The sequence below is a fragment of the Thamnophis sirtalis genome, unplaced genomic scaffold, assembly GCF_051295495.1.
Source record: "Thamnophis sirtalis isolate CommonGarterSnake01/CBP01778 unplaced genomic scaffold, rThaSir2_p1.2 scaffold_1, whole genome shotgun sequence".
NCBI lineage: Eukaryota > Metazoa > Chordata > Lepidosauria > Squamata > Natricidae > Thamnophis > Thamnophis sirtalis.
The window spans coordinates 105,418,132-105,442,962 of NW_028261381.1; the positions used below are offsets into that span (position 1 = coordinate 105,418,132).

At 38.0% G+C, this 24,831-nt stretch overlaps 3 protein-coding genes across 13 annotated transcripts in view; 1 reads left to right on the forward strand and 2 right to left on the reverse strand.

The window, feature by feature from the left end:
- The window catches only part of AMBRA1 (autophagy and beclin 1 regulator 1), a 137,487-nt gene extending 122,696 nt beyond the window's left edge, over positions 1–14,791 (reverse strand). The window contains exons 1-9 of one of the 5 annotated variants that reach the window (XM_014070575.2): positions 14,615–14,789; positions 13,655–13,749; positions 7,203–7,439; positions 6,345–6,403; positions 5,226–5,409; positions 4,525–4,697; positions 2,612–2,678; positions 1,852–1,998; positions 506–1,584 (exon numbers count right to left, since the gene is read on the reverse strand). In XM_014070575.2, coding sequence (XP_013926050.2) covers positions 506–1,584; positions 1,852–1,998; positions 2,612–2,678; positions 4,525–4,697; positions 5,226–5,409; positions 6,345–6,403; positions 7,203–7,337 — 1,844 coding nt within the window. In that variant the 5' untranslated portion in view covers positions 7,338–7,439; positions 13,655–13,749; positions 14,615–14,789. Of the gene's footprint in view, positions 1–505; positions 1,999–2,611; positions 2,679–4,524; positions 4,698–5,225; positions 5,410–6,344; positions 6,404–7,202; positions 7,440–13,654; positions 14,180–14,497 lie in introns of those variants that run through there. The other 4 variants (XM_014070582.2, XM_014070546.2, XM_087720259.1 and 1 more) reach the window with 4 other exon arrangements.
- A 4,524-nt stretch (positions 14,792–19,315) lies between these two features.
- On the reverse strand, positions 19,316–23,790 carry HARBI1 (harbinger transposase derived 1). 2 transcript variants are annotated; one of them, XM_087720287.1, is made up of 3 exons: positions 23,571–23,790; positions 20,284–20,983; positions 19,316–20,036 (listed from the first exon to the last, which is right to left on the reverse strand). In XM_087720287.1, exons 2-3 carry the CDS (start codon positions 20,951–20,953, stop codon positions 19,660–19,662), a joined length of 1,047 nt encoding a protein of 348 aa, XP_087576413.1. In that variant the 5' UTR covers positions 20,954–20,983; positions 23,571–23,790; the 3' UTR covers positions 19,316–19,659. The 2 variants fall into 2 exon arrangements, with proteins under 2 accessions (XP_087576413.1, XP_013925994.2); XM_014070519.2 differs by having other exon boundaries at positions 23,296–23,789.
- A 131-nt stretch (positions 23,791–23,921) lies between these two features.
- The window catches only part of ATG13 (autophagy related 13), a 30,334-nt gene continuing 29,424 nt past the window's right edge, over positions 23,922–24,831 (forward strand). For all 6 annotated transcript variants that reach the window (XM_087720296.1, XM_087720302.1, XM_087720316.1 and 3 more), the window contains exon 1: positions 23,922–24,628. The gene's annotated coding sequence lies outside the window, so the exon portion shown is untranslated. The remainder of the gene's footprint in view (positions 24,629–24,831) is intronic.

The following is a 24,831-nucleotide window of genomic DNA, read 5'->3' on the forward strand; positions in this document are numbered from 1 at the left end:
AGAGTATCTGGTTATTTTATTATCAATAGTGAAAGTGCAAGTATAAAATATTAAATGTAGTACCCAATTCCACAGAAAAAGGAAAGCAAAAGCAATATTTTTAATTAGTACAGAAGATTCCTTTAAATATGATCAAACATACTAGCTCAACTATTTTCTAAACTCTACTGTTAAATCTACAATTAAAATAATTATCACATAACAGAAGAACATGGGAATTATTGTAAAAAAATAGCTGATCCAAGCAAAGTCTCTCAGCAAGATTTGAATAGAAAAGTCACTTTCTCCTAGAAAGTTTCATCTTTTTCCTTGCACAATTTTAATTTCTTACATTTCAAATCCTTTAAAAATCCTCCTTTAAAAAATAGTCCTTCATGCAAATATCAAATTATTTTGATAAGAACGTTTTCTCTTTTATATTAGAATACTTAGAATAGGTTAGACTTGGTGGGGCTTCAAAGACAAATCAAGATGGAATCTAGCTAGAAAAATCTAGCACTCTTACCTCCTGAGTGAATCCTCCTCTGAAATTTCCTCAGGCATTTCCTGGTTTAAGGCGTCCTGTGATACATTCTCAGGTCTATTTGAAGCAGATTGGCTGTAAATTCTTTCCCAGTGCCCCGTCTCTTGATTAAAGACCCCTCTCACAGTCCTTTCCTCTTGAGGATTAGAAGATCTTCTCAGGGGCAGCCTGCTAGAGGGAGAAGTTCGGCTTTCCAGTCTCTCAGGTGGTGGTAGCTGGCTACTGCTGGATGGCACCCCCTCAAATGTGCTTTGGGACTGCCCTGGTGCATAGCTGGGTGTGCTTCTTTCCCAGCGAAGTGTGTCATTGTTAAAAGTCAGCAGGTTGTGACAGGCGCGACAGCGGTTCAGATGCCCCCGTGACAAATTGGAATTGTTTTCACTGCTATGTGGGGTCTGTTGATGAGAAGGACCAGGCCTATCAGGCTCAATGTTGTTATTAAGCATTTCCTGGGCCTGATGTGACTGACTAGGTTCACCACTTATCCCCTGATCTAGTTCTTGAAGCCTATCATATTCCAAGAAGAACCGCCTCAAGTCACACTGAAGCTCATTGCGAAGGCTGGCTGGATTGCTTGGGCCAGTACTACTGGTGCTTTCTGCTTCAGCTTCAGGAGCTGGGAAACCCCTCCCTTCTGTAGCTGAAGTATATACAGAGGATTGGGAACTTCCTTCCTGCTGTCTCAGCACCGACAACAAACTCACTGAAGAGGCACTGGTTCTAGGAGGAGGCATACCTTCCAACTCAGAGCGAGGGCCCATATTCAACACTGTTCGAGTCCACTCAGAACCCTCCAACCCTGAGGCCATCTGTCTTGGGTAGATCCTGGACGGATGGCCTGACAAAGACCCAGTAAGGGATCTACGAGTGGGGCCCAGGCTAAAGTTGCGCAGGGTGTTGCCAGCAGTACTGCTCTGAACAGTGCTGAAAGCAGATGGTCGATTAAGGAGTCCCTGCTCCTGCTGTGCTGAAGATGCCTGCTCCTGGGGTTGGTAAGGTTCCATTTGCACAGAAGAAAAGGAAGTGCCAGTGGACCCAGAGGATGTGGAAGGGGCGTTGTCCTGGGATGGGAAGAGAGAAGATGGAAGTCTTGCACTAGAACATCGCCTGCAAAGGCACAAAAACCCCAGATGCTGGCAACATTTTACTGAGGGGTAATTGACAGGCTCATTGAGGCCGTTATAGGCAGATGCTCTAGAGGTTTCACTAGCTGGAGGTGGTGGTGGAGGAGGAGGAGGAGGAGGGGGAGGTGGTGGGGGAGGAGGAGGAGGAGGAGGAGGAGGAGGGGAGGGAGTAGCAGAGTCTTGCATGGCGTTTTGCTCTCCCACCTGGATACCAGAAGAGCGTGATGACAGCATATGCAGGAAATTATGAAGGAGTGGTGTGCGTCTCACTGGTTGAGATTGCAGAATGGAACGTTGACGATAATGTGGTATTTCTGTACTATCCACAGGTATTTCCACCTCTTCATCATTCTGCAGAATAAAGTACACACAACCAATCAACTCATGGGAGGGGGACCCCTCAAACAGAAAGATAAAGCGTAAAATGCTTTTCTTGCGTTGGATAGAATTACTAACAATCTTTTATTAGAATGGTCAGGTTAGATTCAAAAAATTCCATGTAATAACGCTGTAAATTCCCACAAAGATATAGTACAGTTCTTTCAAAGGGAGCAATGCAGCTAATACGGTTCAAACTATGATCAGCACAAAGAAAGCCAACAAACATTGCAATATGGTAGTGGAATTATTCCTATTAGCTCAGTTGTACATTTCATGCATTAGTTATATATAAGTTTGTCTTTTATTGGGTCCTCCCATTCTGTACCAAAGACTAAAATAGATTATCCAGTAGTCACCCGTTCAAATGCTTCAAAATTACAACCTAGAGCTTTAATGATTCTGGATCATGCTATTCCAGATCAGTCTGTTTAAAATTGTTTAAAAAATAACATACATATAGTAATACATACACTAAATTAATAACACAGAGAACTATACTACGAAGCATCTTCATGCTTCATCCAAAACTTCTAGCTTTGCACAGAGAGAATATCTAATTCCAAATGATTCACAAAACAATTACCTGCTGGTTGGAGGGGTTAACAATTGCTGTAAGTAAATAATGCCCAAGGGGATCAAATCGTACTAGTCTGAAATAGAAACGAAGATTTAATTTTAACTCAAGCTGTTCAAGCCAATATCTACAAGTTATAATAAACTTGCCACATTTCTAGTTTTTGAAAGAAAAAAGTGCCTGATTTTGGAAATTAGATTGCATCTATCTCTCTAAGCAGCAATACTTCTACAAATATTTTCAGTTATTGTTTTCAGAGTCAGCTGTACACACACAGAGAGAAAACCCCCTATATTTCAGCAATGCTTCTAGCTTACAATTTTTTGTTTAAAGTTGTTTAAAGTAAATTATCATTTCAAAAGTTAATGTTAGTTAATTTAATTCAACATGATGCATTTAGGTCTTTTGTGCATTGGGTAATTGTAGGATTGTTATTGGGATCACCTATTATTTTCCGACTTTTATTAGCTTAACCTAAAGGACAGCCTCCAAAAGAACAACCCATTTCATTCGTTTGTCTTCTTTCAAACACTAGTTCCTAGGTAAGCAAAAACTTTGCAGAGCAGTTTCAAGCAGTTTTTACTTTTCAGGTTCACCAAGACTTACGCTGCCATTTGATTCTATCAGCCAGATAGTTGGGCTTTTGATGCCTCTGGCTAATAAAATATCCAGAGTAATATCAATCACTAAAGTAACTGCCTTTTTATAGTTTAATATTTTCATTTAATAAATATTCATGCCCACCTGCATATTTTATATGCCTCAGTTTCTGCTATGTCACTCAACATATCGCATACTATTGCCCAACTACTTTGCTGTGCTAGTTGTGAAAGGCTATAGTTGTTAAAGAAGTGCAACAGGATAGGTGAGTTGAAACTCATTAAAAATGGCATGCCTCTCTGATATAGATAAGCAATACTGTCTCAGAGTCTCACTTTATTTCAGATAAAGAAATACAACAGTAGGCAGTTGCAGCTATGAATTTGAATAGGACTATTGCTTAATCTCAAATTGGAGTATTAACCCCCACTTTTGAATACACTCTTCCTTTGGAGAGATTGAGATTGAGATTTGTTTTATTTATATGCCGCCCTATTCCCAGGGGGACTCAGGGCAGCGAACAACTCAAGGGGGAAAGGGAACACAAAAGTACAATACAAGTAGTTAAAATAGCCAAGAGTCATACAGCCACACAAGTCGAGAGGGAGAGGGAACTCATCAACCCCAGGCTTGCCGGCACAGCCAGGTTTTAACGGCTTTTCGAAAGGCCTGGAGAGAGGTGAGGGTCTGAATCGCTGCGGGGAGTTCGTTCCAAAGGGCCGGAACTGCCAGAGAAGGCCCTCCCCCGGGTAGTAGCCAGATGGCATGGCTGGTAGACGGAACCCGGAGGAGGCCCACCCTGTGTGATCTAATGGGTCTTTGGGAGGTAATTGACAGCAGGCGGTCTCTCAAGTACCCAGGTCCAATACCATGAAGGGCTTTATAAGTGACGACTAGCACCCTGAAGCGTATCCGGAGACCGATCGGTAACCAGTGCAGCTCGCGGAGGATAGGTGTAACATGGGTGTACCGAGGTGCACCCACAATCGCTCGCGCGGCTGCATTCTGGACGAGTTGAAGTCTCCGAATGCTCTTCAAGGGCTGCCCCATGTAGAGCGCATTGCAGTAGTCTGGAAAACTTAGAATAAGTTATGTATCCTTCCCTGATAATTTCCAAACTACAAACCATCAAAATGTGCTAATAACAAATTTAACACCGAAGCCAATATAAACAATCTCCCATAGTATATCCAGTTTGTCAGTTACTCATTCTCATTTTTTGATCTATAAATATACTTCAAGTGCTTTTAACTGAGGATTTCTCCTAACAACAGTTACTCTCTACTTCCTTGTTAACTAGATATACTCCCAAGATTACTCACCGGACTCGTTCCATTTCACTAGCTGTTTTCACAACTGCAAAAGGCTCCCGGCGACTCCAGTCCCAGAAGTGAATCTCATTGGCTGTTGCAATTAGCAGAAGTTGAGCCGTTGGATGAAAAGCCAAGGATGCAATGGCATTGTTGCTATCTGTAAACCAGCTCTCACTTCCACCCTGAGAGCAAGTCAGTGTAGAGTCACCAAAGGTTTTGAAACAAAGAAAAGTCAAAACGAAAGTAACCTGTCCAAAACATGTTTCTATTCTCACCTTTAGCTAAATCTAGAATTGAATAAGGACCAGCACATATCCTTTCATTTTTTTTTATCACAGGCCCCCATCCTGCATAGTGAAACTAGGATTCTTTATCTCATTTACCACAAGCACATTGTAATATATTGTCTGTAAAAGTTACCTAGGAATTATCACACATTCCAGAGAAATGAGAAAAAGATCACTTGAGTCGACACAAACATTTCAGCTCTTCTGCACTAAGGAAAAATAATCATGAAAAATACCCGTTCATGCCACAGAGTTTTATGGGAAGACTTTTTTTTAATATATAAAACCAATCCAGAACCCACCTGATGTTTTTTTTACAGATTTAGAGTGGAAAGGAATGTACTCTTAAAAGCAGTAACTTCCCCCATGACGAAACCATCCATGCATAAAAAGAGAAATAAATGTGCACTAGAAAGAACTTACATGCAAATCCCAGATTCTAACTTCTCCATCGAGGCACCCTGAAGCAATAAGCCCTGGGATAGTGGGATGAAAAGTTACACACCACGGTGTGCGTCGATGTCCAACCAGCGAGTGAACACACCTTCCCGTTTTCACCTCTGTGATGTAAATATTATGGTTCACATGAGTTGATGCCATGAGAGTCCTTTGGGGGGGAAAAAGACACCGTAAGCAGTTAATTCAGGAGGGGAACAGGAGAAACATCACAGCAATAACTCCAACCAAATCACTCTTCCCCAACTTGAAGCCTCCAAAAACCTTAAACCAGAGTTCTCATCACAGTCATGTTGACTTGAAAATATAAGATGGGCTTATGGTCCAATGCTTCTTGAGAGCTCAACTAGGAAAAGGCAATAATAAACTAATCTGCTTTTTAATTTAAATGTGGAGGATTATTCACAAACTAGAGTTGTAGAATTTTCCAAAGGTAGTACAGTAGTCCTCAACTTACAACAGTTCATTTAGTGACCGTTCAAAGTTACACCACCACTGAAAAAACTGACTTATAGCCATTTTTCACCCGTACAACCATTACAGCATTCCTGTGGTCACGGGATCAAAATTCAAATGCTTGACAAACTGGTTCATACTTATGAGAGTTGCAATGTCCCAGAGTCAAGTGATCCCCTTTTGTGACCTCTGGCAAGCAAAGTCAATGGGGAAGCCAGATTCACTTAACAACCATGTTATTAATTTCACCTCTGCAGTGATTCACTTAACAACTATGGCAAGAAAAGTTGTAAAATGGGGCAAAACTCACATAACAAATGTCTCATTTAGCAACATAAATTCTGGGATCAATTGTAGTTCTAATAGTAAGTCATCTTTTTTAATTTAGGCAAGAATTTAGTGAATGACCAATTTTGATACTGAAATTTTTATTTTATGAATATGTTAATAGGGTTATAGTATTTTAGCATTTCATTCTTCACTTTAGTCACCCTAAATTTTATTTCTTTGGTGGAAAGGCATAGTACACTTCAAATTTTCAAAGTCTGGAAAAGTCTGGTTATTTTGCCAAATGCATCTTTTCCAAAACAGAACATATTTTGAACATAATAAAAAACAAATAAATGTTACCTGTCTGGACTGAATGCTAGCAGAAAAGTGGAGCGAGGACTATCCGGTAACTCAACTTTCTGAAAGTTAAAAAGTACACAACAGTTTCTAAGCTCAAAGTACTTTCGATATGTATTATCATTTTTGCTTTACGAAATCAACATTGGGAAAATGGCACATTCTTAAAACTTCCATATGTTATATCTGGAGTCCCCAATCTATGGCCCATGGCCCACTAGCGGACGCTGAGGGGTTTGCAACCGAGCTGAGGAAACAGCCAGCAAGTTCATGTGCACACTCCATTTAAGTGAGCACTAGGGCAGCATGCACACCCCTCGTGCAAATGCAGCTGCATGTATGCGCTTACTTGCCAGCTGCTTGAGTAGAACCATCAACTCCTCCCTCCCTGCTGGTACGCAAAGCCGGAAACGTTGGGGAACTCTGTGTTATATCATTTCATAAAGGCTTTAAAACCAGCACGTATATGATATCAATTAATCCAAATCTATTATTCTGCAAGTATAGTACATTGAACTATCTACAGGCAAAACATTCATACTGCACAGCTCACTGTAAACTAGATTCTTTATATAATTAAGGATGTGATAATCCAAAATGTCCCTATACAAGGGGTTCCCTTAACCAATTTGTTTAAACTAAAGGAGCTACTTGGATAAGCAACAAAACGTTTCGAACCAAGAAGAAAAGAAGTCCAGTTGCCATGACTTAATTTCCAGACAACTCTATCTGGATGACTGAGACACTTCATTGACGCACCTCCATGTAAAGCAGGAAAATATTAAAAGCCCTTTAGAATTCCTGCCAATCATGGTGGACGGTATTGGCATTAGATGAATCAATATGTGCTATGTGGCTTACCTTCCCTTCCCATTTCATCCAACGGGTTTTGTCTTCCACCAACTCCTGCAAAAGACGCTGTGCTCCCAAAGCTTGTGTTCCCCGTTCTCGGCCCCAAAGGATTCGCACAGCATTCTTTTCTGGTACAACCTTCATGATTTTAGTGCAGAAAATGAGTCACTGACAGACACTCAATCTCAAGTGCCAAGGATCTACAGAAGGGCCATCCACATCTCGCAAGGCTATCTTCATGGAAATCTAGATAAGAGATATTTCAAAACAGGGCCTAAGACAAAAGTTTCCTAGGGTCAGTACAAATACATGCAGTTTATCATTCATTTAACAGTTAACACTACTCGTCACCTTAAGATTTCTTTATCACCTTTATACGAAAGGACAATTTAAATGTACTGCCTGTACATTTCAAATTGCAGAATGATGAAACCCAGGTTCTCATTTCCATTCCAAGCCCACCACATAGGAGCCTGAAAATAACAATGCACAGAAGAATCCAAGCATTTTTGTTTCAGCCAAATATATATAAATTCCATCCAAGTATGGTCTAGCAGTTAAAGCACCAGGCTAGAAACCAAGAGACTGTGAGTTTTAGTTCCTCCTTAGCCATGAAAACCAGCATGACTTTCGGCTACTCATACTCTTTCAGTCCAATTCACAGCAATTCACTGGGTTGCTGTGAGAAAATAGGAGGAGGAAGCCATGTAGCACATGTTGGCCACCTTGTTGGCCACCTAATTAATAAAGGCAAGCTATAAATACATAAGGTACATTTGGATGTGGTAGAACATATTGTTAGATTGGAAATATATAACAAAACAAATCCCTGATTTTTATCTAAAATTTATTTCATGGTAGTTTTGTAATATTGACATTCCAATCATGTATTTCATTTCAATAAAGGCAGAGATCAATTAGCATTGTTTTTTTGAAAATATTTTGCATACAATGTAGTATCTAGAATGAAATATAATAAATTTAGAGTTTATCCTCAAAATTATCTCACTCAATAAGCAATGTAGCCAAACACATAGAAAAATGTAGTCCTCTATTTTAATAATGCTTCCTGTTTCTATAAAATGTCAATTATTCATTCACAGAATTTTCTTGTAGGTTTTGCCTATAGAAACAGGTGATGTAACAGATGCCACATAACAAGTGGAAGTAAAATGTAATCTTTAATTAGATTATGAAAGCTTACAGAAAAATATAATCATATCTATTTCTATAAACAACCAAAAGGAAACTGGAGAGTTCTTATTACCATTGTAATCTCAGTGAGGAGTTACAAACTGCTGACCTAGAGACATCAACTGTTTATAAAGGACAGTATTTTTAATTAGCCACAAGAGAAATTTTCTTTGTTAAACAAACTTGGTAGAGTTCTTAAAAGAACCTTCTGCAGAATTTACTGTTCTCTGGTAAAATAAATTCAAAACTCTCAAACTTTTATTTTTACAGATTCTATATCCTAAATAAATTTTACCCAAAGTCCCTAAACCTGTAATATAGAATTCTAGTAATTGTACAAAGGTTGCGTAATCAACTTAGTGTTTGCTGTTTTATTTTTTAATTGCTGTAAGTCACTTTAAGTGCTTATACAAATATAGAGGTGTGGTATAAATAGTATATATTTCAAAGGATGTGGTTGCTAATTTAATTTCTATATCAATAAACAACTACTTCAACTTAAAAGCACTTGAAATAAATATTTGGCATGTCTTAGAGGAGTTCTTAGCCAAATATGGGTATGGTTAAGTCCTCTCTTAATTTATCAACTGAATATAAACATAGTTAAATCTTTACTTTGACTAAAAATTGCAAGTTGTGGCTAAATATTCCTACTGTTGAAAAATACCCTAAACAATCTAGTCCAGAATATAACCTTTTCATCATAGATCAGGCTGACAGAAAACTTTTGGTTACAGAAAATTGCATTAGGAATTAATAGTCTCTTCCTCCTGCAAGTAAAGCAGGAATTAATGCATTTCTGAATGATAAACGAAATAATCTAAAACAAATACATAGAAAAAAATAAGCTTTCTTTTAGTATACTTCATAATAGTATAATGTGACAAATGAGAAATCAGTCATAAGAAGGCATTTTTGTAAACAAGTTTCTTATTAATAGCTTCTGTTGGAACAAACTAAGGAAGACAATAAATAAAACTTTCCCAATCAGAAAGAACATTCCAATACACAGATACTAGGAAACTATATATTACACAAGATACCTAACTATAGAACACATTTCAAGGATTAAAATATTGAAAGGTATAAAATATGTAGTCTAAAAGGCTCTCATCTCTGGAAAACAGTCCGCTCTTAAAAGCAATTACATTTAAGTGCTGACAATTCAACCAATACATTGAGTACTCTGAATCTCACGTCTGATACCTCGCTTTTCCATATTCTATGTGGATGCTTTGCATTCATAGAGTCTCTTTTTAGTACATATCTAGAGTTTCATAGAACAAAATTCAATTATATAGGTAGTCCTTGACTTACAACCATTTGTTTAGTGACTGTTGAAAGTTACAGTAGCACCAAAAAAAGTGACTCATGACCATTTTTCACATATTCAATTGTTGGAACATCCTATGGTCACATGATCAAAACATGGAGCAATTGGCAACTGGCATGCATTTAGGACAGTTGCACTGTCCTAGGGTCACATGATCACATATGTAATCTTCCCAGCTGGCTTCTGACAAGCAAAGTCAATGGGGTAAGCCAGATTTGCTTAACAACCATATGATTCACCTAATTGTGGTGATTTGCTTAACAACTGTGGCAAAAAACATTGTACATTGGGGCAAACCACTGTCTTGCTTAGCAACAGAAATTTTGGTTAAAATTGTGGCCATAAGATAAGGACCACCTGTATTTATGTTTATTTAGCAATATATCCCACTAAAATCAGATGCAATTTCTTCAGAAGGGCTACTAACTTAAAAAAAAAACAGTTTTTCAAACTGTTATCTTCCAAATTTCATATTCTAGAATATACAGAGGTTTTTTCACTTTATTAAAATTGATTAATTATTCAATTGCCTATTCCTTTCTCTTGCAATTGATTTGGTATAGGTATAATGCATTGGTTAATAGCCTACACAGTTCTGCAAATTAAACTTCCCAATTCCATCATTTAACAATAATTTATGCATGTTTTAGTTCTAAAATATTAATCTTCTGATTCTTTCTGACTACAGTACTACACGATGCCATTATTTACAGCAATTAATATAATATTGGCTTTATCTTTTTTTAACCCTTTCAATTATGATAGTTAAATAAGCATTCATTCATTCAATTTATATGGCCATCCATCTCAAATACATGACTCTGGCGTCTGGGGAAGAAATGGCAAACTGAAGACATTAAAAAGCGGAACTGATGACTGCAGTGGAATGAAGAGCCAGCAAGTCGATTGGCTCTTCGTGACACCGCTACAAAGTGAAGACTTGAGATCGCCCACAAGTACTCCATAAATCGCTCCTCGTGAGGAGACCACAAGATCGTGGTCCCCAGTAGGTTTAGAGCTCTTGAAAGTCATTTTTGCTCAAACCATAATCGACACCTTTATGGGCATTAGGTTCACATACCTTCTTTTCTAATCAGTCAGAAATTGCTTATTAATTGCTTTTCAGCTATTTGGAACCTTTGGAACCATTAGCACCTGGTGAGTTTTTGTCAATCGTTAGTGAAAGAAGTTTTAAGTCCAAATTTAAGGACTTTTTAAAAAAAAAATCTGGAATAAACAGCAAAAGGGTGATTAAAACTTTGATTTTAGAAAGTTGTAAATGGACTAAGGATTTAGATAAATTTGAAGTAAGATTTTGGAATAAATTATAATGAATCCCTCCCATCAGAAAATATTTTTATTTTGAATTCCTTAAAAAAACGATAGGATGGTGATTTTGAAAGTTGCACACTGCAGGGAACCAGAAGGCACTAAAGACTACAATTAAATGAGAACATTTAAATTAGATTTAAATTACTAATACAGAATAGAGCAAAATATTTTAACATTGAACGTATTGATGAATATTTTTGAACAATAAATCCAGAACTTAATTTTATAGATAGTGTTTAAAAGAAGTTATAGAACAGGAACAAGTTTTACCAGACACAACTGAGAGTGATCTGAGAGTGGATTTAAAAATCACAGGCTACAAGAATGATATGGAAATAGATGCTAGACTGGATAATGAAACTGGCTATGTCTTAATAATTAAAAGGCATACACAAATAACAAATTCAAAGAGTGACCTGGATAACTTTCCTATGTTGGATTTACAAAAGAGACTGGTTAATTTTGTGAGAAGCGAAAAGAGAAATAATGAAAAGAAATAAAGTTTTAGGACATTATTTGAAGGGATTAAAGACAAGATTGTTAAAAATGAAAGAATATAAAATTAATTTACTTAATTTATCAAAGTTAAAATAGGTATGTTATCTCTCATAACCCTTAATGGAATTTTGTTGACTGGGACTGAATGACAAGGTTTAAGGATTTGTTTATAGATAAATATGGGAAGTAATCCTTTGTGGTATTTTAAAGGTGATAATTTACTAAAGTTGTTTATACTTGGTATGATGAAGGGCAGAATCATTTTTTATATATTTCTTTTTCTTTACTACATTGTTTCTTTGTTTTGTTTTCTATTTTTATTTACTGCACTTTTTGTTTTTTATTATTCCTTTTTTTAGCTTGTATTAACTTTTATCTTAATAACATTTAATAAAATTACTACTTAAAAATCAAATACATTACTCTGGACAGCTAACAATATTTAAACAAGATAAAAACAGTATACAAAATTATATATTTTTTAAATAGGATTAAGCATCTGGCCACATCTTAATGAAATCTCAAGATGATATATAACTAACCTAAATTAAATATTGGGGAAGATAAACTAAAAGTTCTTTAAATGACGTCAATTTTAAAAATTATGAGCTAATTACAAAGTGAAATTCAGTGAAGAATAATAAAAGTAAAGTGTTCACTGCCAGTAAAGTATTTGCAAGTTTATATTTGAATGCTCTTTCCAAGTATTCTTCTTTCAACTCTACAATATTTAAACACAAAGTTATTTGAAAGCAACTTTCAATTCTATTTGCCAAACTTGGAACAGAACCTCTTTCACAGAACTCTATCCAGTCTGGTTGTTGGTACCAATATTAGGATATAACTTTTCCCTGCATGCCACTGCATGCCATTGCAAGTTTGATTGGGAGTATTCTATGTCTCTGAGGGAATTCTGTTCCATGAAACCTTTGGTTTTTCCCCAAAATTTTAAGAGAATATGGATCTGTTCAAGATGATTTAAAAAATAACATAACTTACATCAAATCGATTATATACATATATACATATACATATACATATAGATATACACATACACATGTGTTTGTGTGTAAAGGATCCCTGAATATTTTACTCTGCTAGTCATTGCAGACTATAGGCGATGGTGCTCATCTTTGTTTCGAGGCCATTGAGCCAGTGCTGTTCGAAGATATTTCCATGGCCATGTGGCCAGCATGACGTCACAGAGCACTGTTAGCTTCTCATTGAAGTGGTACCTATTTATCTATTCACATTTGCTTGCGTCCAAACTGCTGGGTTGGCAGGAGCTGGGGCAAGAACAGGACTCACCCCATACCCCATCCCATGGAGCTCAGGTCTTAAACATCTTAAACTGCTCAGCCACCACACCACCCCTTAAAATCAATTTTGCAAAACATGAAAATATTTAGAATTATATTCTAATATTGGTACCAAATACCAGACTGGATAATAGTTCTACAAAAAAGGTCTGTTCTTCACATGGCTCCTAAGCTGCTTTGTTTGTATATTCAAAGCTGAGAGGAGGATACCTGGAATGAATGTTCAAAAATATACTTGCAAGTACTTTATCTAAAATATTAAAAACTGTACTTTTTATCATTACCACAGAATTCCCCAAGCTACGTTATATTACATCCAGGAGAAGACAAGACTAGATCGAACCCCAGGGCTTATTTATACAATCTTTCAAAGTACATGGATTTTATAAATAATGGGTAAAATGCCTTGAAGCAGAAGAATTAAAGCTTTCTTGCTTAAGGGTTAGTATTAGCGTACCCTTATGCTTTAAGGGTGTTCTATTAGATTTACTGGTGTTATTAAAAACAAAAACACTGACAGGAAAATAAGAGTTTTCTATTGGCAACACATTGAGGTTTTTTTCCCCCCAACTGAGGTGTAGTGCTGGGATCCTTGCAGCTCATATTATTACATCATAAAACGATGGTTGGGGGGGATGGACTTATTTTAGAATTGTTCCAAAAAGATCCAATTTTTTAGAAGTTTTATTTGGATACATTCTGGCAGGAATGATATTAGATAGTAAAGAAAAGGACATTGTTTCCTTTTATATAAAAGAAGCTGCATCAGTACAAATGTAACTTACCATATGATGTTGGGGTGATTGGGACGGGCGAGACTGCATTTATTGTCCCACAATGAGCAGCAACCTTCTTTTAAAAGGCGAACAGTCGATCTACCCTGCAATTGTCATTACACAGGTTATGTCTCACTGTGTTTTCTCATTAAAATAAATACACACAGGGTTACCTCCACTTTTTTTAAAAAAACACCTCTTGCTAAAAGAGAACAGAAGGGGGGGAAAGCTTGTGAGAATTTTTCTAGCAAGGCAGGAGGTCAAACTCTCTTCTCTTCGGGAACCAAAGCAAAACAACAACCCCATCCATCTCTGCCTTCAAAGAGGAACAGAGAAGCAGGAAAAGGAAAAGAACAGAAGGAAGCAGGAAAGATTATGTACGTGTAATTTACGTGTGCTTAAAAACAAACCAAAAACCCACCGGGGAGGATTAAAATATGCCAGAAGATGCTTCAAAAAAAAACAAAGCCAGCCAGTTTTGCCTCTTAAAACAGAGAGGCCTCCCGCTCGGAGGAACGCTGACCGCCACGAAAATATCCGCCAGTGGGCCCTAAGGAGTCTCCCCACCACCAATTCGTGGCACCGATATTCCTGAAAGCCTGGCCGAGGAAAAGAGGAAAGGGGGGCTGCGGGGGTAGGTTCCTCGACCGAAGGACGGACGCTCAAGGTGGGCGGGCTGGAGGACTTAAGACGCCAGGCTAGGCCTTACCGCCTCGTAGCCCAGGCGACTCGACCTCCGGCGCCCACTGGGCCCTCACAAACCCTCCCCGCCATCCCCTCGAAAACCGCCACTCTGGCCTCTCCCAAATGAGGAGGGGAAGCAGGCCCAGAGTCTCTAGGCCCGGAGCCTACCTGGGGCAGGGAGCGACCAAGGCCCGGCGGCGCACTCAAACGCCCCCCAAAAACGGCCGGACGTTTCGTTTTTTTTCCCTTGGGGAGGGGGGCGACGGTTACCAAACTGACCAGCACCTGATTTAGGGGGGGCGGGGGAGGGAAAGCAACCCAAATCCGGCGACGATCTCCCCCGCCTTCTCCTTCCCCAATGCAGCTTTTCTCTCGTCGTTGCCTCTCCGGGTTACTATCAAGGCCAGTGCGCCTAGCCGAGCACCTCGCAGTCGAGTCTGGAGCCGTCGCGAACGAGCACCGAGCCAATCGAGCGGAGGAGTCGAAAGGAGAGCGGAGTTGACGGGCGGGACTCAGAGAAGGAGGTTTCTGTGAGCTTCAAAAGGAAGGAGAAAAGCGGGATTTGCAAGACGTAGATCTTTCAGTCCTGATGTCATTTGATCCTCGCCAAACATCAGGGGAGGGGAAAGCCTGAAGATAACAATAACCAATGCTTCCCCCTTCACGTTTTCCTCTTTCTTTCTCTCTCCTTCCTCTCTTTCAAAAGATAAAAAAAATAGTTTCTGATTAAAAAGAAAACTCACTCGTGTAATTTTAAAATATATTATGCTATGGGGCTGTTCATTTGTCTTTTAAAAGAATTCTGTGTGGAGATGTCGCTAATTAATAAATGAAAATGTATTTTAATTGATAAAATAAAATATAGAATGTAGAATAAAAGTATTTCTTATTGAATATTCTTATAGTAGCATGGGTGATGTTATCCAGTTTGGTGTTGAAATGTCTGCAAGAAAACTCCGATTACCAAGGATCCCACATTTATTTAACATTCACCATATTCTATTTCCCTAACATACTGAAAATTTATAGACAAAATTACTATGTGCATCTCACATTTTTTTGGCATTTTATTTTGCTACTTTTTATAACAAAAAGGTACACATACTTATTTTCAAGAAAGTTCCTTGCTTTCTTGATTTAATCTTATATTCCCTTGATAGTTTTTCCAATAATTCCTGGTATGTTAATCATTTGTCTTTGCCTGTTGTTTTTCTTCTATGGAGTACTTATTGTACTGAGAGCCTCATAAATGTTTGACACAAACTTAATTAATATCTATTTCATATTCTCAACATGGCACATCTAATAAAATGATTTTTCAAGAGAATATTTGTACCCCAGGAATGAACTATGGTAGCATTAATAATGTTATCTAGTTTGGTAATTGAAAGGTCTGCAAAAAAATTATGAAGGCCAGAGACCACCAATGATGTTAAAATGATTTTTAAAATCCACATTAATTTTAACTTTATGCTACCATAACTATCCATGCCATTCAAATGTCTGGTTATAATCTTCTAAAAGCTTTTTTAAAATTTCTTAGCAACATTTTTTTTATCTAGCAACAACCTTCAAAATACAATTTCACCTCTGCTCCACGAAGTATACTAACTCGTGTACCTCCATGTAGAATTCAAGATGCTGGTTGTTACCTATAAAGTCCTCCATGGCATAGAACTCGGTTATTTGTGGGACCACTTCTCCCCAGTTGTCTCTACTCATCTCACTGACAGGAAGACATGCTTCAGGTTCCTTCAATTAAATGATGTCATCATGTGAGACCTTGGAAATATATCTTTTCTGTTGTAGCACCTGTTTTTTGGAATTCCATACAGCTTTAAATCAGATTGGCCTTGACTCTACTAACATTTTGTAAAGCATTGAAGACTCGGGTATGTTCCAGGGCCTGGAGATCAGGAGATTAGATGGCTTGTTGTCTCTTTTAATCGCTTTATTTGGATTTATCCTCAGAGACTATTTATTTTTTGCCAATATTATTTTAATTATTTTAAGATATTGTAGTTGCCCTGCGTCACATTCACAAAGTATGTAGCTTTATAAATTGTTTTAATAAAGAAGTTATTTAGTAGTAACTAAGTACTCCTCACTCCAAAGTATTTGGGACTGGGATTTTTGTAACTGAGATGCAATCAAAAAGCATAATGTATCCAGACAACTTAGCAATGGCAATTCCAGCAGTCTTCAGTTACCATCATTTAGAGAGAGCCATCTGGATCAATAAGCAAGGACTTAACATGATTGCTATGGTACTTCCAGCTTCCTGGCAGCATCTAGTATTAACTTTACTTGTGAGAAGTTGGCAGGGAAGATCACAAACCACAATCACGTGACCATGGGATGTTGTGCTGGTCAGAAATCCAAGCTGGTTGTTCAATCAACATACAATCAAGTACAGGGACACTTTGACATCCACAAGTTCAAGGATCAGTTGTAACTTAATTGCAAGTTCAGTTACTGAATGACTAATTGTTAAATTAGGACCATCTGCATTCTTAGCCCAATTAATCACAGGCTTTAGGTTTAATAGTTAAATGATCTAGATTTGCTAGGTTAGTTACAGAATCAATGAAGTAAAAGGAACCATTTATAGTCCAGTGAAGCAGGTCAGAAATCTAAATTAAAGCACCTGTGACAGATATCTGTCTAAGAGTTGAATCATTTCTCTGGGTAATATTTCCTACTCTTAAAATTGCATGTACTGTATTTTTCAGCGTATAAGACGCACCGAAGTATAAAATACGCCAAGATTTTGAAGAAGTATTTTTTAAAAAAAAACCTTTGCACTCTGCAGACCTCCCAAAAATGGTCCTTTTTTTGCAAACCTCCCCCCCTTTTTTAAGGGCATGAATAGCCTTTAGGAGGCTTGTAGAGTGCTCCTGGGGAGGGGGGCCAAAAACAAGCAAAAATGGCCCATTTTTCACAAAAACAGGCCCATTTTTTTGTCAAAAAAAGGACATGCGTAGCCTATAGGAGGCTTATAGAATGCTCCTGGGGACGGGGGGGGGGGGCAAAATTAAGCAAAAAAACAGCCTGCTTTTCACTCATTTCTGCTCTCCCCAGCCCCCAGGAGTCTCCTAAAGGATATGCACGGCCATTTTGGTGAAGGGGGCGGGGGTTTGGGAGGCAAAAATGGCTGTATTCAGTGTATAAGACGCACCCAAATTTTCAGCCTCTTTTTTGAGGGGAAAAGGTTTGTCTTATACTCCGAAAAATATGGTAAATTCAAGAGATTGGATTTAATTTCTAGTTCTCTGTTCATTCTTCTTGTGATTCTCTGAACCTTTCCAATTTCTCCAATTTTTTCTTAAAGTGCACTGCCACAACTGGATATAGTAGTCAAGGTGAGATCTGGCCAGTGTAAAATAAAGTGAGATTTCTCTATGTGCTTGAATAATAATAATAATAATAACAATTTATACTTTATTCATTAAACATGAAATTCAGCCAACTGAACATTCAAAAATGCATCACAAATACCAGTGACTGGTGCTAATGGTTGATACGGTTTACTGCCAGCGTACTAGGTATCAACCAAGTACCTTAAAATATAAGATGTTCCGAGTAGCGCAGTTTTTTGCAGTTCCGCTGGTGTTATTGCAGGAAGCTGCAATTTGTTGGTGTATCTTGTAAAATTCTTGGACATAGTGCCAAGTGCCCCGATGACAATGGGTATCACTGTTACATGCTTCATTCATAGCCGTGTAGTTTCGATGGCCAGATCGCAATATTTCATTATTTTTTCTAGTTCTTTTTCTTCGATTCTGGCGTCTCATGGAACAGCAATTTCAATAAACTGTACACTTCAGCCCTCTACAACTGTGATATCTGGCGTGTTGTGCTCCAAATGACGATCTGTTTGTATTCAAAAGTCCCACAAGATCTTCACCTTCTCATTTTCGATCACTTTTTCCACTTTATGTTCCCATGACTTTCTGGATACAGGAAAATCATATTTTTTACATAATGACCACTGGATTAATTTAACAACTCGGTCATGTCTAGCTTTGTAATCAGTTTGTGCGATTTTGCTGCATTCACATATTAAATGTGAAACAGTTTCGACTTTGTTATTGCAAAGTCGGCAGTTTGGGTTGTCAGGGGATTTTTGTATCTTTGCTTTCATGGCATTAGTTTGTAGTGCTTGTTCTTGAGCAGCCAGTATTAAACCTTCCATTTCTTTCTTGATAATTCCCATCTTAACCCATGTCCATGTCAAGTTGTCATCACATTTTCCTTCAATGTTTTTCAAGTGCTGTCCATGCAAAGCTTTGGTTTTCCATCTATTTAATCTATCGTCCAGCTGTTTTTCCTTATATTATGCCTTTGTTTCTGTTGTTTTTATGCTGTTCTCCATTTTCACAGCCTGCAGCAATTTTTCTGTACTTTGGTTCACATAATCATTCAAACTTCGTTTTTCTTCTTCTACAATTTGATGGATTTGCAATATCCTCCTGCCACCTATTTTTCTTGGCAAGTACAACCTGTCAATGTCACTTCGTGGATGTAAAGCGTGGTACATATTTTTGTGTTACGTAGGATTATTTATTATTATTTGTGTTTTGTAGGATAATAATAATTATTATTATTACTATTACTACTACCAGTATAATTATTATTTGATGATTAGATCTTTTTTGGAACAACTTAAGTTCTCACAGATTTTTGGCAATTATCATAGTCGTTTAAGGTGTATTCAGATTTGCTCATAGGTGTCACACAGAGGGAAAAACAAATTATGAAATATTTCTTGATATAATCCTTGTGACCTACATTCTTGAGGGTAATGCCAAGATGCTAATATAAAAGAATACGAATTTTGAAGTGACACATCTTTTTAGAACTCTATCACACTTCAACACAAATGTTATTTTACACAAGTAATTGATAACTAAAATGAAATTTAAATTATGCAACTAAATAAATTATATAATCGCGATAGTGAGCAATAAATTGCAAATAGCCATCTGAACTTAATTATTTTGAATTTAATTTCAAATAAAACAAAATTTCACATTTTGCAAAACTTTAAAATAAAGCATTTTATCAGGAAAATAAACCTATTAGATTTCATGTTACTGTATATATTTAATTATTTTTAATAAAGATGGACACTGAAGACAACCATGTATTTCATAGATGCAACATGTACAATAGAATCAAAATACTTAGAGATAGACACATTCAATGTTATTTTTGCAAAGTACTGATAAATAATATTATCCTCTTGGCAAATTCTATTTAAAAAATCCTCAAACTATATTTCCTTCTATCTTTTTTTCTTAAAACCAACATGATATTCTCAAATTTGGTTAACCAAAATGTGTAAGCAATAATTCCTGGCGAACTCTGTCAGCTTCAGAGTCAAGAGATTCCATATGCTCATATTCTTCCTCTGGATGTTCCACTTGTTCTGAATATGAGGAAGACCATATATCCATCCCATGCTCCAAAGAGATATTATGAAGAACGCAGCAAGCAAGGATGATGTTTCCTGCTTTTTCTGGAGAATATTGTAATGTCCCTTTTGATCCATCCAAACAACGGAACCGAGCCTGGAGTGTTCTGAATGTTCGTTCAATAATATTATGAGTTGCTGAATGTGCCATATTATATCTGTACTCTGCAGGTGTTTCAGGAATATGCAGAGGAGTCATTAGCCAGGTGCGAAGAAAGAAAGAACTATCACCTATAAAATCAAGAGAAAAAAAATGAGATTTCTAGTAAATAGCAAAAGATTTTACTTTTATTTTCAGCAACCGATATTTGAATCTGAAATCCCAGTAAAGGGAACAAAATATACATCTTAAGCTACACTTATATTTATAAAAGGTATTTTATGATGCAACTACGTTTGGGTTACTTTACATGTCAATAAATCAATTAGAATTTTATTCAAAGCAGATTTAGAGGACTAGCAATCAGCACGAACCTACCAAGTAGCCAGCCATCTTTCTGCATACCAGCTTCAAATTGGTTTCTTAGAGCCGACTGCTGAAGCACAGTGCAGTCCTGCAGGCTTCCTGGCCAGTGTGTTTCCGCACTTAGCAGCCTTCCCCTGGCATTACACACCATCAGACAATTTAAAGAATGAAGGCCCTTCCGATTCACATACGATAAATCCTCAGCATTGGGTGCCTTTATTGCTACATGATTACAATCAACCAATCCTAGTACACCTGGCATACCTGCCAGCCCATAAAAATCATCTTTCGTAAGTTGTATTGACACTTCATCCTCTGGGAAATGAATAAACTGAGAGGCTCTTTCCACCAAGGCATCAGTAACATTGGCAACACAGCGACTCATAGACGCTTGGCTAATGCCAATGGCATCTCCCATGCGAGTCTGAAATGAACCAGAAGTATAAAAACCTAATGCAGCGAGAATCTGTGTTTCTGGGCTGATGGCCCTGGATCGTTGAGTCGGACGAGAAAGATTGGCCCCTAGAAGATCCACCAAATGATAAATGAACTGACGTGGAAATCCATACATAGATACAAGATATTCATCAGTAACATCCTCCAGCTTGAAGCGATCCAGTGTCCTATGTCCACGTCCATATAGCAAGAGGTCACAATCAATAACTGCTATGGGAATAGCCATAATAGATTTATCTTCCTTCTCTGTGTTGACCTTCATTGGAAAAGAATGCAGTCAAAAGAAAGCAAAAAAGAAAATACAGCATATCGCACAATTTTCCTTCTCTTCTTTCTACTTTAGTTCAACATAAATCACATTGACTTAAATAGCACAATTTTTGAATATGACGGAAAATTCATTTATATATAGGAACTCTCATTTTATTTGATATTATTACTGTAAAACCAAAGTACTGTATAAAATTCTGTAAATGCAAGCAAAAGATACAATATGTAATAAAGATTTCCTACAGTATCATGTGCCAAATGCCTACTAAATACATTTTACTGAAAAAGAAGAAAATGAGGTCTCCATAAGATTTTGTTATTGACCTCCAGTTAATGATGAATTATAGCAATCTGTCTGGTAAAATTTTAATGATTTTTAAGTTAAAATTTTACAGGGCCAGGAAATATTTTAGCACAGCGGTTCTCAACCTGTAGGTCGCAACCCCTTTGGGAGTCAAACAACCCTTTCACAGGGGCACCTAAGACCATCAGAAAACACATATTTTTGAAAAAATATGGAAAACATAAAATAATTTTATGGCTGGGGGTCACCACAACATGAGGAACTGTATTAAAGGATCGTGGCATTAGGAAGGTTGAGACTCACTGTTTTAGCATTAAAGAATATACAATTAATATTGCCCCAAAGTCACATATAAAACTTGAAAGTTTATATATTCCATAAGAAATTGGTAATATTTTACATTCTCCAAATCAGTCAAACAAGTTTAGGAAAATGTTTCCTAAACATTAATCTGTTTGCTCCAGTTTTGTGCAATTTATATACCATATAACTTGTGATCATTTATACAATTTTCCTCATTAAATATTAATTTCCAGATCTATACAATCTAACATTTGATATCAATGATATGTGTTTTCATCTAAGAGGTCATAATCTACACGCAAAAATACATGGACATTCATATCCCCAACTAAATATATCTTTAACCTCAGAAGTATTATTTCTGGTGCTTAGCCTAATTTTTGAACTTTACCTCCAATTTGTTCCTTCCAGGTAGAATGACATATGTCAAACAAAATAAGAGAGGTCAAACCTTATGGTTGGAAATTAATCTTTAGCCAGTATTTGAATATACTTAACCATGCCCTTGTTTGAACCCTCAGCAGCTTGCCTCTAGACATAACGTGGCGTTAGAAACATACCTCACTAACTTACATTGTTTTTCCTAGCCTCTAGAGTTCCTACTAAAATATAATTAATATAGTTGCAAAGTTTATAAAGTACTAAACATTTTAATTATTTATTTAAAACATTACAGTAATTGTTTGAAAATATTTATTATTGAATGTGTGTGTGTGTGTGTGTGTGTGTGTGTGTGTGTGTGTGTATAATTAAATTAGGAGCACAATGGCTCACTGGTTAAAAACACTGAGCTTGTTAGCTAGAAAACACACACAGGTTCGAGAACCTAGCTCTGCGTGACAGTGTGCGCTCCTGTTCCTGACCACCTAGCAGTTCTCAGGCATGCAAATCTTAGTAGACTAATAGGTACCACTTTAGTGGGAAGGTAACAGCATTCCGTGCACCTCAGCATATAGTTATGTTGGCCACATGAACATGTCTTCAGACAACATTGGCTCTCTCGGCTTAAGTAACAGAGATGAGCACTGCCCCTCAAGTCGGACATGACTGGCCAGGGGAAACCTTTACCTTTAACTTTATATACTTAAACAAATTGCATAATCCATTATTGTGAATTCCTGTACTGTTAGATATCTGCACATTTAGAGCGGTTATTTGTGCAGCCAAACACATTTCTCAAGCTACAAATTGTTTGGAGAACAAAGGGACCTTCAATAATGATGCTGGCAACACCTGTTTTACTATGTAGAAAACTTGTTTGTATGACATACTGAGCCACAAACCACGCAACCGCATTTTGAGCTAGCATGTGTTGCCGGTTACTTGCTGTGGTCCTTAGACCAAGGATCCCCAAATCTTGACCCCCTTCATGAAATTTCAGACAGTTCATTGACACACAGACCCCAACATTATATGAAAATAATTAACATTTGAATTAATAGTACTACAAACAATAACAACAGAGAATCCCATCCACCCTTGAAGATCAATACTGATCACTTTGAGGAACTTTTGTCTTAGATTAAGATAGCAAGAACCAATTTTAATTAAAGTGAACAGAAAGCACTGGAAATGGATGGTGGAGAAGGGCAGAGAAACATGAAATTAACCCGTTTCCAAACAAACTATAGCTGACTATGGGCACCTCATATTCCATATTCATGTATTTGTGATACAAACTTAAGACTTACTTTGAAATGAGCGGCCCAAACAGAAATCAGCTAAGTGGCACAAGAGAATGCTTTAAAGCACGAAGCATTTCATCAGTCGCCCTTAGCCCCTTAGAGGCTCTTGTCATGGTCAAGGAAGGGTTTGCTTGGAAGTCATTTTTTAGGGGGACCGAAAGCCGGTGTAAGGGACTGCATTCCCCGCACTGCCTAAGGCTGTGAAGGATGTGCTTGGATATACGATCCAGAAAGAAAGAAAGAAACGTATGCGGTGGGAGGAGAAGAACTTGTACGTTCACCTCGTTTTCCCTATCCTAGGATTAGTCCAAAGTAGCCAAAAACGCCGATTCCGGGTTTTCTCCTCAGCGCCGGGAAAGCCAGGCGGAGCTTTCCACTCTCGCACGACGCACAAGCTGCTGTTTCCCAAACACAGATTCCTCACAAGTATGATTTTTGGATGTATGTATATTTTTTTAAAAAAATATTTGCACCCGGGCCTTCTTATTCATGAACTTATGAGCGTTGCGGCCTAATTCCTCTCGAGGGAGGCAGAAATCAAACTACGGGACAAGAGGAGGGGAAAATAATCTCGACTCCGTGTGAAAAGTGCCGCCCCGATTGCCTCATTTGCCTTAAACCGATGAAAACAAACAGTAGCGATGGCGGCGGTGACGGGATCCCGGGGGAGGCCGCGCTCGTGAGGCGCCGTCACGGCCCCTGGCAGTTTCCAGCGAAGAAACCAGGTTAGGGGGGCGACCAGCCCGCGGCTTTCTTTGGGCACAAGCGTCTCTCGGACGGCTCTTCTCGGGGGGAAAAGCGTCACTCGGACCGGAGTCTATTCATAGCCGAGCCGGAGGCATTTCTCTTCTGCCTGAACCAAGCCTGGAAAGAGAAGCTGTTAGTGCTTTCCCCCCACACGCCCTCCGGGCCCAATTCTGGTTTGTTTAGCTCGGGGTTAAAAGGCTCCAACCGCGCTCTTCACCCTCTTCCCTCAAGAGCCAAGCTGAAAATTTAGACTCGCCTCTTGCGCCTTTCCTGGCTGTATCCACGCGGAAATTTAGTCAGTTCAGCCAGTCGCCTACCGAATGGACATTGGAGGTTCCTTAGTGCTTTTCCTTCTTAGTTGGACAGAGAAGATCCCATTGCAAAAGACACGGGTTTCTCTAGTCTCTGAAACTGAGAAGATCCTCAACAGGAAGGGAAAAAAGAGGCATCTTCCATCCTGTATCAAGACGGGAGAGGTCGGGAGTAAGAGAAGCCAAATGAATATGGCCAAGCAGCAAAGAGGCTAGGAGAAGCCTCTTGGGTTAATCCCGGGATGAAACCTCGAATTGTCACCTCAGTCTCTCTTGTGCAGGTAACAATTGCCTCCTACATCTCAAATATACATAGATCTTCATAGATTACAGTTTACCCTGCTCTTCCTGAATTACAATAAAACAAGGAAGGAGCAGAAGAGGATGTGTGGAATATTGAACTGTAGAGGGGGGAAAAGAGAATTATGATGTCTACACACTCTAGTCCTGATTTTGGATTTGAGAAGGGTTGGTGGATGACTAT